The sequence below is a fragment of the Narcine bancroftii genome, chromosome 12, assembly GCF_036971445.1.
Source record: "Narcine bancroftii isolate sNarBan1 chromosome 12, sNarBan1.hap1, whole genome shotgun sequence".
Taxonomy (NCBI): domain Eukaryota; kingdom Metazoa; phylum Chordata; class Chondrichthyes; order Torpediniformes; family Narcinidae; genus Narcine; species Narcine bancroftii.
Genome location: NC_091480.1, coordinates 79,025,067 through 79,043,124, shown reverse-complemented (window position 1 = coordinate 79,043,124; position 18,058 = coordinate 79,025,067). Strand labels below are relative to the sequence as shown.

Sequence of the window (18,058 nt, the reverse complement as noted above, 5' to 3'; positions counted from 1 at the left end):
GTTAAATGGTGCTCCTCCCTGCCCTCTCAACTGGCTACGCTCTCGAAAACGACTTTTGATTGGTCAAAAGGTTAATTCTGAAGATCACGGCAAAAGCGTAATCGGCACTGCGATGCAAAACACGTTCGGATTGGTCAAGTTTCTGGCCTCTGGCGCCTAAACTTCAAATTAAGAAATTTCTCTCGATCCGTGTTTAGATTTGGCGATGTTCTCACGGAACTTTCTCATCGTCCTTGTGGAATTTTTTTAAAAAATGCGAAATTTCGGGGATGCTTTGGGCCTGTAGCCTTTCGCTGCCCTGCGAACCTTGGCCAATCAGATCGAGCCTTTTATTCGGGGGTTCAGTTTTCTGCGTGGTTTGGACCTGCGGCCGACGCCTGCCGCCCGTTTATTACGTCGGTGGCCGCCAGAAAGAAGCTCGGCGCTCCCATAATCGGTGGCGTGAACTGGGGTTTGTGCGAGATACGGGCCGGGCTGATGAAACTCGGGACTAATCCCCAGGACGCGGACATAGATATTGGGAGCGCGGCGGCTCTCATTTGTACTTCCCGCCCGTTTCCATGGTGACAGGCGTGGCGTTTGGCGCAGGAGGGAGGTGAAGGCCCGACCACTGCCCACCCACTGGCCCAGGTTGCACCCACAAAGTCATTGCTCTGGTATCATCTCCGCAACTGCAGCCACGCCATTGGTTTTTAAAGAAGCAATGTGTAATTTTCAAGAAAAAAATCTGAACAAAAAAAAGCAAAATGCATGGGACAGAAGATTCAAGATTCCTTTATTGTCATATAATATAGACAGCAATGTTAAAAAAACGTTTTCGCCTGCCGCAAGGCAGACAGATTAGCCATCAGCAGAAATTGTCTACGCGCCTTTTAGAATTGGAGAAAGAGAATCAAGAGTCCCCTCAGCTACACAGTCTTGTCCAAACCATCAGCATCCTGAGCTCCAGATCCAAACCTCCGACACCAATGGGAAACCTTCAGCATCCTCTATCATCCTGGTTTCAAAACCTGATTCCTCTTAAGTCAGTTTTGTGCTAGACTCCAGTGGTTCGCAGCCTGGTGCAAATCCCTTGACCGTAGTCATGTCCCACAACCTGCATGGCTTCCTCACCTTGCTGCTTGTCTGTTTCTTCAACTGCAATGCTCCTCACTGATCCATGGGACATCTCCTCTACTTCTCAAACAAGAGGTGGTCTCCTTTTCTGGTGTCCTGAACTAGTCCTTTCCTTCCCTGGAGTCTGCAACCCCTTACAGCTGTTTGACCCACTGAGTTTCTACAGCATTGTGTTTTTACTTTTGTGTTTTACAACAAAAGGGGAGGTGGCCCATGGTGTCACAACGACCCCTGCTCCTGGGAGTTAACCTTTACTCACTGTCTGTGCAGTCCGAACATTTACCCTGTGGCCATCTTTCTTCTCCCATTGAAGTGACTCAACCCACTGGGTTCTTTCAGATGGTGGGTCTCCCTCAGGAGCACCAGTTTCCCCACTGCACCCCAAAGACACAGCCCACATGGAGGGGATTCACTTGGTTGCAGGAAATTACCCTCTTGAAAAGGCTTTGGAGACAGTTCAAAGGAGGTTTATCAGGTTGATTCCAGGTATGAAGGGGTTAGCTTATGAGGAGAGATTGAGTTGTCTGGGACTCATTGGAATTTAGAAGAATTTGTAGAAACAAAATTATGAAAGGCATAGATAAGATAGAGAAAGGTAAGCTGTTTCCATTAGTAGGGGAAACCAGAACTAGGGGACATAGCCTCAAGATTCAGGATTTACGATAGAGATGAGGAATTGCTTTTCCCAGAGGGTGGTGAATGTGGAATTCACTGTCCATGTAAGCAGTGGAGGCTAGCTCAGTAAATATATTTAAGATTGGATAGATTTTTACATGATGAGGGATATGGGGAAAAGGCCAGTAAGGGGAGATGAGCCATAATCATCAGATCAGACATAATCTCATTAAGTAGCAGAGCAGACTTGACAGGCCAGTAGGTCGACTCCTGCTCCTATTTCTTATGTTCTCATGTATTTCCTAGAAGGAAATTGTGCAGAAATTGTTCACGGAGGTGGTACAGGCACTGGATATCTTGAGAGGATGAAGAAACTGGGACTCTTCTCCCTGTAGCTTAGGAGGCTGAGGGTTGACCTTGGAGAGATAGGTGAAAGGCCACAGCATTTTTCCAGGTAGGCGAGTCTAGAATGGGAGGAGGGACATATTTAAAATGGACCTGAAGGAGAATTTTTGAGGGGGTTTGTGAAACGAGCTATCAGAGGAAGTGGTAAAGGCAGGTAAAATTATGACATTTAAGTCTTTTTGGCACGTGCATGGATAGGGAAGATTTGGTGGGAATTGCAGGCAAATGCGACTAGGCCAGATGGGCAACTTCATTATCATGGACAAGTGGGTCAATGGGCTAATTTCTGTGCTGTATGATGAGTGGTAGAATTGGGGGTGGGGTGGGGAAGAGTTGATGGGATTGTGGGGAGAGTAGGTGACAGAGAGAATCAGTGGAGGAATGGGCCAGCATACACTTGATGGGCTGTAATCGCCTCTTCATATGTCATCCAGTAATATGGTATAGACTTCAAGGAAGGAATGTGACCCCATTGGCCTGAGGATTAGGAATACTTCCAAACTCTGCAAAGTTGGGTCAAGAAATTGATAAATAAAGGGAAAGTTGAGAGGGCAGGAAGAGCTCCTGAAAAAGTCTCGGGTGCTTGAAGGCTTCCTGATTGTATCAGATTTGAATCTGGAGCTTGGGATGACGGTGGATTGAAATGGAGTCTGTTCGACTGCAGGAGTGCTGAAGGCTAATCCTCGGACATACAGCAACTCTGAAGGGATTCTCTTTTGCTTTTCTTCTCTTGTTAGGGATGCCTGGCAATGCTCATGTGGCTCTTTACCTTACAGCAGAGAAAAATTAAGGCATATCATGTATTTTACATTTTTAATGTATTATTGTGCAACAATAAAAGGAACCTTTGAGCTTAGGTTGGGATCATTTATCAAGAGGAAAGTGGGAAGGGGAGATGTTGAATATCCAAATGTTGGGGGGAAGGAATGTGGAGATTTACTAGGATGTTGGGTTTAGGGTGAAAGGGAAAAGTTCAGGGGAAACTTCAGAATGGTGGGAGTGTGGAATGAGATGCCAGCTGAAATGGTGAATGTGGGCTCAATTTTAATTTTTAATAAGATTTTGGAGAGGTACATGGATTGTAGAGGAATGGATGTCTATGGTCAAGGTGCAGGTCAGTGGGACTAGAAAGAATAATAGTTTGGCACAGACTAGAACAGCTGAAGGACCTGTTTCTATGCTGTATTGTTTTATTCTCTGGAGCATATGGCTGTTGGCCACACCGATGGATGATGTTACGTCTTGAAGGGAGGGTAGTAGGAAGCAGCAAGGCTGGATGTTACACACCTCTTCAGAGGTGGTTTCTCAGGGTCAAAATGCCTTGTGGCTGGAACAACCCCCATGGAACTTGCAAGTGTATGGTGCTATCTATGGAAAATGGACAATTATTACTTTTTTTTCCAAAAAATTAACTTACAGCGCAGTAGAAGCTGGATTCTGGCCATTTAAATCAGTACTGCCCAATTACACCCAAATTAGCCTGTATGTTTTGGAGGGTGGGAGGAAACTGGAGCACCCAGGTAAAACTCACATGGACGTAGGGAGAATATACAAACTCCTTACAGATAGCACTGGATAGCATATAAACATCTGTGGAATTCTCTACCATCAATGGATGAGGAGGTTATATCATTCATGGATATAATTTAAAACAGCCAGCTCCTTTAACAGGCTGATTAAAGCCTGTACTGAACTGCCAACATTAGGTTGAGCCCTTTGGAGTAGCACTGTGTCTCCACTCTCCTGGCTGTGCATCAGCTGCAACGCTGCCATTTTCTTCACCATGGATGCTACATGACCTGATGAATAGTTCCAGCTTCTCAGATCACTTATTTTGTTATTAGCTGTTTGTTCTTTGTAGCAAATCACCATCTCAGTCATAAGGAAATTGACAGATCCAGGAATTGAGGACTGGGGGAATTGTTAGAGTTAGGACCTGGGGCACAAGCAGCCTCCTGCTTCCATTTCCTTGTTCTATGTTGCTTGAGGTCGAAAATGCATCTTGCTGTCTAGGACCACTCTCACCTCAGGCCAATTTAATTAAAACAACTTCATTGCTATTTGTTATTATGTGTAAGATTTTGCCATGCACAAACTAGCCACAAAGTAGACCAGTAATTAAACATCAAAACACTGGGCCATAAAGCACACTGAAGAGGGCAGGAGGAGAAAAGCATGAAATAAATGCAGGCTGATTTCTATCCCTTCACTCTTTAGTCAGATAAGAAACAAACCATTATACTGGCAAATATTGACTCACTTCAATGACTGCAGGTTCAAAGCCCAGTCAGGCCAGCAGAGAAAACTTGGATGGGGAGGGGAAAAATGCAGCTCAATGAATGTACAGAAGATGTGACAAATTCTTGCCTCAACCCAGGAAATGTTTTTATTTCCCCTTGGAGAACTTGCAGGGAGAGTCTCTCCAAGACTCCCTTATTCACTCTCCCCTCCCCAAACACCTCCATTCCTTTGGCACTTGCCACTGTCATCACAAAGAGCAAAACTTGTCCTGACATCTCTTCCTTCACCTCCATGCAGTCACCAAAAAGGGCTTATGCATAGGATGTGAAATCAGGAATGGGTGGATGTTTCACCAAACACCCATGCTCTGTAAATCCATGATCAAACTCCTGGTGGCTTATCGTTTTACCTCCCCTCACCATTTCCCCTCACCATTTCCCCACGTGTCTTCAGTCTCATCCACTGCAGGATGAGGCTAAATGTAAACTTTAAGAACAACACATAATTTCTCCTGGACAGCCTTTAACATAATGGCATGAACATTGATTGTTCCCATTCCAGGTTAACCCTAACCCCCCCCCTCACCCCAAGAAATATCTGGTTCCACTTTATCATTCTCTATCTACTCCTTTCTTACTTTTCTCTCTCACCTCCACCCCCGCAGCTGTCTCTTCCCACTTTACTCTCTCCACCTTTCCTTCCTTCTGTCCAATACCCTATCACCTCAGCCCTTCCCCAGCATCTTCCTTCCCCCTTTTTCTTACATGACATTGTCCCTCCCTACTTTGGTCTTGATAAAGGGACCCACTACAAAAAGATGACCTACCATTTCTACCCATGATTTTTTCCAAAACTGGAATTATTTTGGTGACCCTGAGAAGGCAGCTGTCATTGTCAACCCTCTTGAGTTTCACCTTTAGCAATGTTCATAACCATCATTCCAACCATTTCCAGCCGAAGTTTTCATTCACACTAATGTGATTTTGCAGAGATCAGGAAATTCTCATGTTTCTTGAGAACACTGGAGGCTTCTACTTGACCAATCAAGCTTTTGCTAGTTCTTAGGGCAATCCCACTTCCTTGTAACCCAATTTCACACATGCCCATTAACACCACACACCTATCCAAGGGCCAATTAACCAAGGAACCAGTAGTTCCTTTGGAGCACCTGTGTAAAACTCACATAAGCACAGGGAGTGGATGAACATTCCACTCAGGTGGCACACGAAGTGAATGTCGAACTCAGGATAGAGGCAGCACTAACTGTGTGGAGAAAGCAGCCAACATCATAAGGATCCTCATCAGCCTGGTTACCATTTCTTCCTGCTGCTTCCTTTGGGAAGCTCAACCGCAGCTTTGAGGTTCGAAGTTTTTTTTCCCCAACAGCTCAGGTTTTTGAACCTCCCCATACTACCCTAACCCTATCTATAAGCGAGTCCAGGATCACCATTTGCACTATTAGAACATTTTTTCCTTACACTAAATGCAACTGAATATTTATGTTGCTATCATTTTATATTTTATCATTTTTTCCTGTCTTGGTATATTGTGGTAATTTAATTCATATTATTATAGCTGATATACCTTGTGTACCCATTAAGCTACAGCAAGAAAGAATTCTAGTGTATCTGTAATATCTGTACTTCTGTAATGACAATAACCTCAGATCATCTGTTGTATTATTACACCTCCCCAAATAACTACAGAAGCTGGGATTGCTTTCCTTGGAGCAAAGCTCAAGGGGACATTCACAACAGAACCAGACAAGGTTATTAGAAGTAGCCTGTTCCCATTGCAGGATCAGGCCCACAGACTGAGTTTTGGGAAGCAATAAGCAGTGATTTAAAAAAAAAACCCAGCAGTCCTGATTTGGAGCTTGCTACCTGCAAAACTATTGGAAATGTGACCAAGATGTCACAAAATTTGTTGCTTACAGCAGCACTAATTGTGTATTACAGGTAAAAATTACTTTAAATTACATTCCTGCAAATACAGCATTAAAAAATTAATGCAAAAGAAAAAAGTGCAGCAGTGTGATTCATTGTCCATTCAGAAATCTGATGACAGAAGCTGTTTTTGAGCTGCTGGGTGTTCATCTTCAGGCACTTGTAATTCCTTCCTGATGATAGCAGTGAGAAGAGGGCATGGCCTGGGTGGTGAGGGTCCTTGGAGGACAGAGGCTGCTTTCCTGAGACACTGGCACTTATAGATGTCCTTAATGGAGTGAAGACTAATACCCATGATGGCACCAGCCAAGTTCACAACTCTGTAGCCTTTTCCAGATAGTGATGCAACCAGTCAGAATGGTCTCCACTGTACAAGTGTAGAAATTTTCAAGCTTTTTGTGACGTACCAAATCTCCTCAAATGTAGCAGCTGGCGAACCACCAATATTTCATCGACATCAAGGTCCCAGGATAGATTTTCAGATGTTGACACCCAAGAATTTGAAGTTCTTTACCATTTTCATTGCTAACCTCTTGATGAGGGTTGGTTTCCGTACTCGATTTCCCTTCCTGAAGTCCACAATTAGTTCCTTCGTTTTCCTAACCTTCAGTACAAGGTTGTTGTGGTGACACTACTGAACTAGCTGATCTACTTCACTCCTGTACGCTTTCTCATTGCTGTCTGTGATTCTGCTGATCTGCTTTTGAATTGTGCCTAGTTGGGTGCAGTGGACTAAGCATGCATCCTTGGGGTGTGGTTGTGTTGATGGTCAGTGAGGAGGAAACTTTGTTACCAATCTGCACTGACAGCCAATCAGAGTGTCCAATAGAAATTAGATCTGTACTCCTAGGAAAACCATTTGCATTACACAGATAAGGCTCAGCAAATAAGTAGAGGAACCCTTCAGGCATGGTCTTCCTATTCTTTGAAAGTTGAAACTCAGAAGGACACCAACACTAGCTTTTGCTGCCACCATTGAGATGTGACAATAATCAAGAAATTAAGAGCACTGGTAGGTCTTTACATGTACACAGTTCAACAGACGGCAATGACTCATTATCTTGTCACATGCAAGCTTGGCCATACAAATTGGCAAGTTATTCAATTGAGGAATATCCCATACAGCTGTTTGATGTATTGGATTGCTTTGGTATGTTTCAATGAGGTTTTGCCTGTCTCTGATACCTTGTCCACACCTATCTTTAGTGACAGACTATTATAGCCGTGTAATCCTGCTTGTATCCTTCCTCCAAGACCAAAAACAATTCAAGCCTGCACTTTCCAACCAAATTCCTTGGACCGTGATGAGAAACACTGATCCTAACACCACTGTCCCCTTAGATCAGGGGCTCTGCAAATAATCATTTGCACGATTAGGTATACACAGCTGCTGTGGTTTGAGAAGCAGGATCGAATTTGCAGAGAAAGATTAAACCATTATAATATATTATTAAATATTAATCAGTACCACACAAGGACTGTGCATAAGCTATCATTGAGAACCAGCATGCATCAACGGGCCTTTTAAATTAAATGTGATAGTGGCACACAGACCCATTTCTAAGGTGATAGAGATAGGTTCGTCTGTCAACTTGACTGTTGGAATGGAATATTAAGACTTGCTTCATCCGGCACTGACATCTTCTACCACCACCCAACTAATTTGAATAAAGAGTCTGATTGCAGATTACCAAAGGACATAAGCATCACTGCATTTTTCATGGAGACTGAAAAAAACAAATATAATCCACCATTTCACTTTAGAATTCAATCAAATGGAAGACATTTGGACAGGTTCATTGATAGAAAAAGTTTTCAGGATGTGGACCAAACTCGGGCAAATGGGATGAGCTTCGGTGGGGAACTTGGTTAGAAGAGAAACCTTGGGTCAAAGGACCTATTTGTGTTGTAAAGCTTCGATGAAACGAAAACAACCAGCAATTTTACAAATGAGCCAAGTGTCTGAATTTAAAAAGTAAATAATCAGGTCAAAGTCAGAACGTGGGATCAAGCCCTTCGGTCCATGCTGAAACCTTTGCAATTCTCCCCACATTAGTATCAACTCCCTCCATATTTTACCCCTCACCAACACACCAGGACCAATTTAGTGACCAATTAATTTACCAAGCTGCACCTCCTTTCATATCTGCACCTTGCTTCACGTCTCATCCAAAGGCTGGTATAGTCAGTGCAGGGTTCCTGGCCCCTGTGGAAAAGTCATTCAAATCTCAGGGGTGGCTCTTGAACCCACGGTCTTCACGAACAGTGGTCAGAGTTACCAACTAAATCACAGACAGCACTCAAAACCCCACATACCTGATGCTTCATTACATGTGCAATAATCAAGAGACTTCTCACTTTGAGGTTTTTTTTTTATTAACACCAACTGTATTTTAAAACAAAAAGCACAACGAGTATTTCAGGGAAGCAGTTTGACAATTAGTTTGATGACCTTCTCCAAGCAAACCAAAGCCACGTTAAACATCAGATTTTAGTTAAAAATCAGGTACAGCCCATCCCTTTGAATGCTTCATGTATTTTGCACAGTTAGTACAACATAATTCTCACTTGCAAGTTAATTCTACCATTTACAAAGTTGTTTCCCACATCCCTCCCACCCCTCCCAATTACACACCAGTTTGTACCAGTTTTAAGGTTTTCAAAATGGTTATACATAAGCAGAGGAATCAGGATTTGCTTTTGTTGCTACTCTTAAGCAGTGTCCCCAGGCTAAGGGGCTTTAATTCACATCATTTTGTTCAAGTATTAAAGTTATATAATTTATTTAAAAACAATTTATGTGCTAAATCGCAATTAACAGTCAAAATGGCCTGGGTATACACAACACAAATTCATGCATCTTATTCTCAGAATGGTCCCTAACCCACTTTATTTTAAAATGAAAGCTCATCTAATACAACAATTTTTATTTATATATCCTATTTTTATTCAACGTGGCTGTTATTGAGATATTTTTCCTGTTTACGAAGGACATCAATGGTTAAACTGAGGCCTAGAAATAATTAAATAAGAATTAACTCGCCTTGCCAGGGAGGGGAGGGGGGGGAGGTGGAGGAAGTAATTACATTACCACAATATAACCAGCAGTCTTGCTTCAGTGTTCTAAGTTGTCACCACTCCAACAATGTAATACCATAATCACTGTCTGCACACACATTAACACATTTCATTTCAAGTGCCAATAGCTTTATTTTTCTCTCTTAAAAATGAGGTATAAACTACATTCATTTCCAACCACTGTTAATAGGCAACAGGTTCTAGCCATGAAATATACGTTCAAACTCCCCTCCCTGTGGCAAGGCAGAGGGACGATGATGGCTCAGCGGACCATCCAGTCAGACAGTGAGGTGTGCTGCTTTGCGCTGCAGCAGGAACTGTTGGATGGCCTCTGCGTCTCGCTTCAGCCAGGCTCCATTCAGCAGTATGTTCTCGCACGACTGTTGGATGGTTCGTTCTGCTGCAGGGGCTGGGTGAGTCTCGAAAAAGCTCTGAAATTGAAGACATGATTATGGAGATGGGCAAATGTAGGCAGGTGAATCATAATGGTTAAGTTAATACCAGCCAGTGCAAGAGCAAGATTAAGACCAACATTTACAATGAACGGAAGCAGCATGTATCATTAATGAACCTGAATATCAGACCTTGTAGCAAACATGGAAGTTTTGAAATGCCTTACTGGAATATTATGGCAGCAAACCAGACATGGAATATTCTCACAGCATAGTATCAACGACAAGCCACCTGCTCTCAGAGCTTTTGGTTGCAGGTGAGAAGAAATGTGGACATTGCTCAGGATCACTGGAGAAGCTGATCAGTCTTCAAAGGGTTTCACTGGATCATTGCTCACCATTAAGGTCCTAATACAATTTCACAACAGTTTCAAGGAATGACAGTGAAACATCTCCAGTGAACTGCCAGTCCAGATTATATGAATCTCCTGGAGCAAGGTATACCTTTTTTTTTGACTCTGAACAATAAAATTTCTTCAAATGTTCAAAACTTGCCCAGCGTCAGATGAGTTAATGGCAGACGAATCTTTCATTTTTTTGAATAAAAAGAACCACAGATGATTTTCCAAATTTACTATGTGTTCAATTCACGTAATCTAAACCAATGATTCACAATGGGAGCCACAGCATATTTAAGAGGCAGTGCGTGGACTGAAATCATGAAATATTATTTTTTGTGTAGTTAGTAGGAGAGAGAGAAGCCAACTAAATTTGACTGCTTTATAGGGAAGGAGACCATAAACTTTGAGGGGGGGGGGGGGTCATAGACAGAAAAGGTAGAGAATGGCTGATCTAAACCATTTGATAGAGCTACAGTGAAAGAAATTAGACTCTACATTGAGAAATTCCTATTTCTCTTAAACTGGTGTCCCAAAACCACGATGATGATATTCACAAACAGGTCAGACACACCCCACCAGGTTCAGACATGACAAAAAACCGTCCCAGCCACCGACTCAGAAAAGGTCATCCAACAAATCAAAGTAATGGCTTGAAACACGATCGACACTTCCCCAACACGGCAGCAGAATCTTAGGGAGAGTGAACATGTTCATAATAGACCATGAGCTGCTGCAGGAACTCAGCAGGGGTCTGGACCAGAAATGCTGTCTGGCCATTTCTACCAAAGGATGCTGCCTGAACTGCCAGCAGCTCAAGATCCCAGTGCCTGCAGTTCTTGTGTTTCTCCACACACGAGACTTTAGACTGAACATTCACATGATTCATGGCTACAAGAGTAGGTGGGAGGCTGGTAGCAATGGACAAAGATTTTGCTTCCTGAACACTTTTGGGAATATTTAATGAATTTTGGGCTGCTGTTCACAAAAATCACCTTTTTTTTTTAAATAACCCATTTTTGTGACTTCCTGATATTTTAAGTCTACTTCAAACGTACAAAACCAGGAAGTGCAACTTGTCATTGAAAATTCATTTTCTGCCTTTGCACTTGGACGTCTCCCCTGCTGATCTCAGTGCAGTCAGTGATGAACACGGGGAAAGGTTTAGGACATTATGAGCACGTTAAATCAGTATCTGGGTAACCGGAATCCATTAATACTGGCCGTCCATTGTTGGACACGAGTTGCCGAGTACAAATGAAAATCAGCAGCAAAATATTTTTAGGTCCAGTTGAATCAAATCAATGCGTCGGCGTCGTTATGGAATTAAACAGGGAAAATTCAATAAAAGTTATTGTTTCTCCAACTTCCTACGTGATACAGCATATCTGAAATTATCTGTGTTCAGCCTGAAGTTGTCTATCATAATCCCCATTTTTCAGGAAGCAAACCTTTTGGAAAAAATGTGTTGTCCACTGTAATCTGCAGTGGTTGATCATCCCACCCTCTGCCCCAACAAACTCCCATCAACTCTATGACTTAAACAGGAGTAGAATAGAAATCAACCAACATGCTTGGAGGAGTGGAATTCCAACAACATTCAAGCAATTTGGCATTATGTAGAATAAAGAAATGGCACCTTGAACATTCACTTCCTCCACCAATGGCACCATAACTACAGTGTGCCCTCTCCAAAATGTACTGCAGAAACTTGCCAGGTCACCTTCTACCACATCTCCCAATACTCAATGCCTTGGCCAGCAGATGCATTCCCTGCAGCACCCAACATTTTGATTGGTGTTCCTTCCATATCGGAGTTCAAATCCTGCACATACAATGGAGTGGGTCACGCTGAGGCATCACCACCTTCTCTTGGGCAGGACACGGTCATGTTGAGTGTGACTCTGACAAATGGAGTTAAAGTTTGATTCAAATGTGAAGGGGTCAAGTTCTATTCATTATCCTTCGAAACAGATTTTCATTGGATTACATTTAGTGGAACGGAGTTTGAAATTAATGTAAATCAGACGTGTCCTTGTAAATATAAGAACTTGCACATCCTGTCACTTAATCTGCAATATTCATGACCATCTGTTAACACTGCAGTCAGAATTTCAATCACTGGAAAATACTTCCCAGATATTAGCAGAAGGAGGCAGAATCATTTTAATGGATCAAATAGGCTTCTCTTGAATATTGAAACACCTTATTCATTGGATATTTGATAAGAAAATGCACTGATGATTACTAAGTGGAATAATTCCCTGTATCAAAGCGATTACCAGGCATATATTTTATGAAAACTAATTTTCAGGTTTATGGAGTGAAAGCTGGATGTGGGTGACAGTTCTGTCAGAGACAACACCTGCACTATGGACTGTGACCTCCCCCCCTCCCTCCACATTCATTCTGAAAGAGGACACAATGCCTATCCACGCTAATCCCATCTGCCTAAATCAGGCCCTCATTCTTCTCTGCCTTTTTAACCTGTATCTGTCCAAATACGTTTTAAAACACATGTTACCAAATCAGATTCTTGCAGAAAGGACCAGACTCAACTGATCTCAATTCTTTGGTTATAGTTAATTTTGGATCAGAGAGATTATTGATCCTCCAATTGTGGACTGCCCATGATGACCATGGTCAAGACAGAAAGAATGTAGTTTCTGGGAGAACTTTGAAGTACAAGATGAGGAATGACAAGAATGTTCATGCTGGTACAATCAAAATGTTAGTTCCCAGTCTGAGGGAGACTGGTCTGTTAAGTACTAGGTAAACTATAAAAAATGGGCTAAATGAAGCTGAGATGGTTCAACTTCCAGGCTGTAATCAAGTCACTTTTTACACCTCTGAAACTCAACAACTGGCAATTACAAATTAGAAAACACAGCTGCTAGGGCATCCAAGAAAATTTTACACTAAATATTTTTCTTTACAAAGTTTACAATAGCTAGTAAAAATTCTTAAGCAAACTGCCTCTGGAAAACTCTGAAGAAAAAGTAAATCAATAAGCAATTCTTGGAACCATTAATCACTTACCAGGCTCCGTAATTCTCCTTCAGTGAAGCTATTAATTCTATTACAAGATAATAAAATTATTACATTTCCCAGCCACTTTTCACAAGTGGCTAGAGTCAACAAATCTGGATTGTAGTTTGTGTGGATTATAAAGGCACAGCCACTGCAGATTTCTCAAGCATTTCAACACAGGACAAGAATCTTCAGATGCTAGAACTTGGAGCAGACGTGGGGAGAAACAGATGGTCAATCCTTTGGGTCAGGACACTTCCTAGATTTTCTTTACCCAATTAATCTTCTGCATCAGTTAACAGCACAGAGCCTTTTAACAGAAGAAACACTCCTCACAAATAGTCTTGCATTAAAAAGTTCCACACAGAAATCCCCTGCAATAACTAAAGAAAACAATAATTAAAATGTTTCAAATCAATAATCTTTCATCAGTCTTGATGCAGTGTCTCAACCTGAAACACTGATTCTCCATTTCCCTCCACAGATGCTCTGCATCTCCCCATCATCTGGTATTTTTCACTCCAGATTGTTTTTTTCTTCAGAAGTGCTCTCTGAATCAACATTTCCAATATTTAATTTTAATTCCAGATTTCCTGCCTCTGTAGCATTTGAATTTTGAACTAGAAAGTAGAGGGTTTAGAAGATTGTGGAAAGCATCAGCATTGCTCCACTCTCCTTCCCAACCCAAAACAGGCCATTTCCAGCAGCTGAGATCAATGGGGAATGGTGTAAAATGGCAAAAATTAACTAGTTTAGGATAGGATGGTTCAAACTTCAAATACAAAGCAAGACCTATAATTCATGCAAATAATTGAAAATTCCTTTTTACCTTGACATCAGCTGCCATCTTATCACCAGTAAAACCTTCCACTGTTAGCTGAATGTAGAAAGTAAAAGAACAATTAGCAAGAAAACAGTAACATCTTCCAACGCAAAGAACTGTCCAGTTACAGTTCAGAATCTCCCAAGGTGTTTCATCCCATGCTAAATCATTGATATTAAACCTTCAGTTCTTGGGTGCATCAGACGTGATCCAGCGCCAAAGTTAGAGAATGTGGGGGTGGGGGGGGAGGAGAAGAAGGAGTGGGGAAAAGAGAGATCTAGGAGAAAAGGATGGGTCAGTAGAAGAGGTAGTAAGGGGGCAGGGGTTTATTCTTGTAAGGTGTTATGTGTATGTCAGGGTCATTGACGTTGCTGCAGGGTGTGTCGCAGACTCAATGAGCTAGGTCTGGAGGGTCGAGAGTAAAGGATTGGATGGGCATTGGACAGGGGATGGCGGGGATGTGAGGAGGGCATGAATGTTGAGAGAATCTCCAAGGCAATGGTTAATACAATTAAATATTTGAGTTTTAATGATAATGGATTAAATGGAATGAAGAGGAAGAGTCTTGGCACACAAAAAAAAATGAAAGTAGACATAGCCTTTCTTTAAGGACATCTCACAGGAGAGCACCAAAAAAAATGAGGATGGGTAGATCAGATAATTTTGTCCTCCTTTAATTCTAAGGCAAGAGGAGTAGCAATTTTGATAGAGAAAAATATTCCAGTGAGGGAGTATGGCCAAGGATAAAGCAGGAAGATATGTAATGGTACACTGTCAGATATATGCAGAACCTTGGGACTCTGCTGAACATATATGCCCCTAATTTTGATGACAAGACATTTATACAAGATGTCTTTTTGAAATTGGGGAAGGTAGAATAAACATCCTGGTTGGAGGGGACTTTAATTTTTGTCTGCATCCGGTACTGGAGAAGTCGACAAAAAGGCCACCTTGGCCTTTATGAAAGTTAAATTTAATAGATGCATGGAGAAGGCAGCATCCAAGGAAGAGGGACTATTCCTTTTACTCAAAGCAACACGACTCCTACTCCAGAATAGATTTATTCTTGGCATCAGTCCAATTAGAGAGAAGGATCATGGAAACACTACTTTTGTCAGATCACTCCCCCTGACACTTACGATCATAATGCCAGATAAACAAGAGACGGTGTACAGGTGGCACCTTAACCCATTGCTGTTAAAGAAACTAGAGTTTTGTAGCTTTATTGGAACTCAGGCGTTCTATGAGACTAACTGTACTTTTACTGCAGATAAATTTCTCATTTGGGACATTTTAAAGGCATATTTGAGAGGGTAAATAATTGGATATACTAAAGCTGTTAAAGAATATTTGAGGGAAGTGGAACAATTGGAACAGGAGATTATGGGACTAGAAAAAGACTTTCAAAGAGCAGGCTTGGTGGGAAAATAGAGAATTATCAAACAAGAAGCTCAGGTACAATACACTCCAAACCTATAGAATGGAAAAGGCCATTCTAAGGTCAAGGGAGAAATATTATGAGCTAGGGGAAATGGCCCATAAAGTTCTCTCCTGACAGCTGAGGACAAAACAGGCCTCGAGAACAATTAATGCGATACAAACGTGGAAATGACAAGATCTCATACAAGCCCAAAGGAAATCAATGATACTTTCCGGCAGTTTTATGAACAATTATACAGTCGAGGGGAAAAAAAATAAATCAGGAAAAATAGATGATTTCCTGTCCAGAAGATCAAGAAGGGCTGATTACCCCCTTTACAACAGAAGAGATAAAGGAGGCATTGGGTGTACTGCAGGATGACAAATTTCCAGGGGAGGACAGGATCCCCCCTGAATTCTACAACCACCACTCCCCCCCCACTTCATGGAGGTTATGGATCAGGCAATTGAGACCCATACTCTCCCATAACCTTTTACAACTGCAATCATTACGGTGATTCCTAAAAAGGGCAGGGACCCACTGAAACAGTCTTCTTTTAGACACATTTTGTTGCTGAATGTGGACAATAAGATCCTTGCCAAAGCCTTAGCAAATAGATTGGCGAAACATTTGCCAAAATTAATGAATACTGATCAAACAGGTTTCATGCAGAAGCAGCAGATAATGTAAACAGACTTAAATATTATTCACCTAGCACAGTCATGGAGTAGTCTAAGTGTAGCTGTGGCCCTGATTGCAGAGAAAGCATTTAACCAATTGGAATGGGACTATTTATTCAAAGTGCTGGAGAAAATGAGGTTGGGATCAACTTTTACAAATTGTATTAGGGCGTTATATCATGCGCCCAAGGCTCAAGTTGTGACCAATGGGCAAGTGTCTTCAGCCTTCCCACTAGATCTAGTAGACAGGCGTGTCTTATCTCCAGCTCTATTCATATTAGCTATGGAACTTTTGGCAGAAGCCATTCGTTGACATCCAGACATTAAGGTCTTTAGAGTAGGCCAGGAAGAATACAAAATGAACCAGTTTGCTGATGTACTGATATATCTAACAGAACCTGTAAATTCATTGGCCAGGCTCCACTCCACACTGGAAGATTATGGAAAGATCACAGAGTACAGAATTCATTAGGACAAAAGCAAAATTATGCTACTCAAAGGGGGATTACAGTGAATTGAAAATGGATATCAAGTACCTGGGGGTCAAGGGAGACAATAATTTATCAAATTTGTATAACTTTAACAACATCCCCTTGCTCAAAAAAATTGAGGACTTAAAATAGGTGGATGACCTTGCCTATCAAATTGATAGGGCAGGGTCAATTGTTTCTGAGGCCGCTGTGGTAAAACAGGGTGGCTAGCATCCAGAGGTCAACTGTTAGGTAACTTCAATTTAATATGCGTCACACACTGGCTGAGAGAGGAAGAACTGGGCAAGGGAAAAAAAACATTGGTTTTTCCATGGATGCAGATAAAGGGAATGTAATCATAAGTACAGTGGAAGACCACCAACTTGAAACTTGTGTCCAAATGTTGGAACAGCAGCCATTAAGTCCAACTATAGCAGTTTAGAAGTCATTAGACCATTAAAAAAAAACACAGGAAAGAAAGTGCAAACATTTCAAGCAGCATAACATCGGAAGTACTGACACATAGGTTGACGTTATAAATGCTCTAAGAAATCAAACTCAATTCTGGAAGTTTTTTTACCAAAATGTTCCATTTCCATTCCTACCTGTCCACCCCATAAAAGCACAAATCATTTATTTGTTTTATCGTTGGAAGCCTTGCTTTCATCTGAAATTCTCTCTAATCACCTTCACTAATTTTCCTACATGAAGATGCTCAGTATTTCCCATCTCCATGACAGAGTCCTTGATCAGCGCCTGACCCCAAAAGATCAGCGCCTGACCCCAAAAGATCAGCGCCTGACCCCAAAAGATCAGCGCCTGACCCCAAAAGATCAGCGTCTGACCCCAAAAGATCAGCGCCTGACCCCAAAAGATCAGCGCCTGACCCCAAAAGATCAGCGCCTGACCCCAAAAGATCAGCGCCTGACCCCAAAAGATCAGCGCCTGACCCCAAAAGATCAGCGCCTGACCCCAAAAGATCAGCGCCTGACCCCAAAAGATCAGCGCCTGACCCCAAAAGATCAGCGCCTGACCCCAAAAGATCAGCGCCTGACCCCAAAAGATCAGCGCCTGACCCCAAAAGATCAGCGCCTGACCCCAAAAGATCAGCGCCTGACCCCAAAAGATCAGCGCCTGACCCCAAAAGATCAGCGCCTGACCCCAAAAGATCAGCGCCTGACCCCAAAAGATCAGCGCCTGACCCCAAAAGATCAGCGCCTGACCCCAAAAGATCAGCGCCTGACCCCAAAAGATCATCATGCATCATTCAGCATGAAACTTGGTCTGACAATGGTCCTGCGAAGCTCCTTGGGATGAAGACTTTATACAGAGGGTGGCTATTGGTGGTGTTGTACAAGGGGAGTCATGAAGCTGATATAAACAGGAGACCTTACAGCCCCACAAGCCTCCACTACTCAGGTTGATCCTATCCTCTGTCTGCTCC

At 42.3% G+C, this 18,058-nt stretch overlaps 1 protein-coding gene across 1 annotated transcript in view; it reads right to left on the bottom strand.

Annotated features, from left to right (window-relative positions):
• Positions 1–8,674: 8,674 nt before the first annotated feature.
• LOC138747624 (puromycin-sensitive aminopeptidase-like) overlaps positions 8,675–18,058 on the bottom strand; it is a 117,085-nt gene continuing 107,701 nt past the window's right edge. The window contains 2 exon segments of the mRNA XM_069907025.1: positions 8,675–9,832; positions 14,051–14,098. Coding sequence (XP_069763126.1) covers positions 9,680–9,832; positions 14,051–14,098 — 201 coding nt within the window. The 3' untranslated portion in view covers positions 8,675–9,679.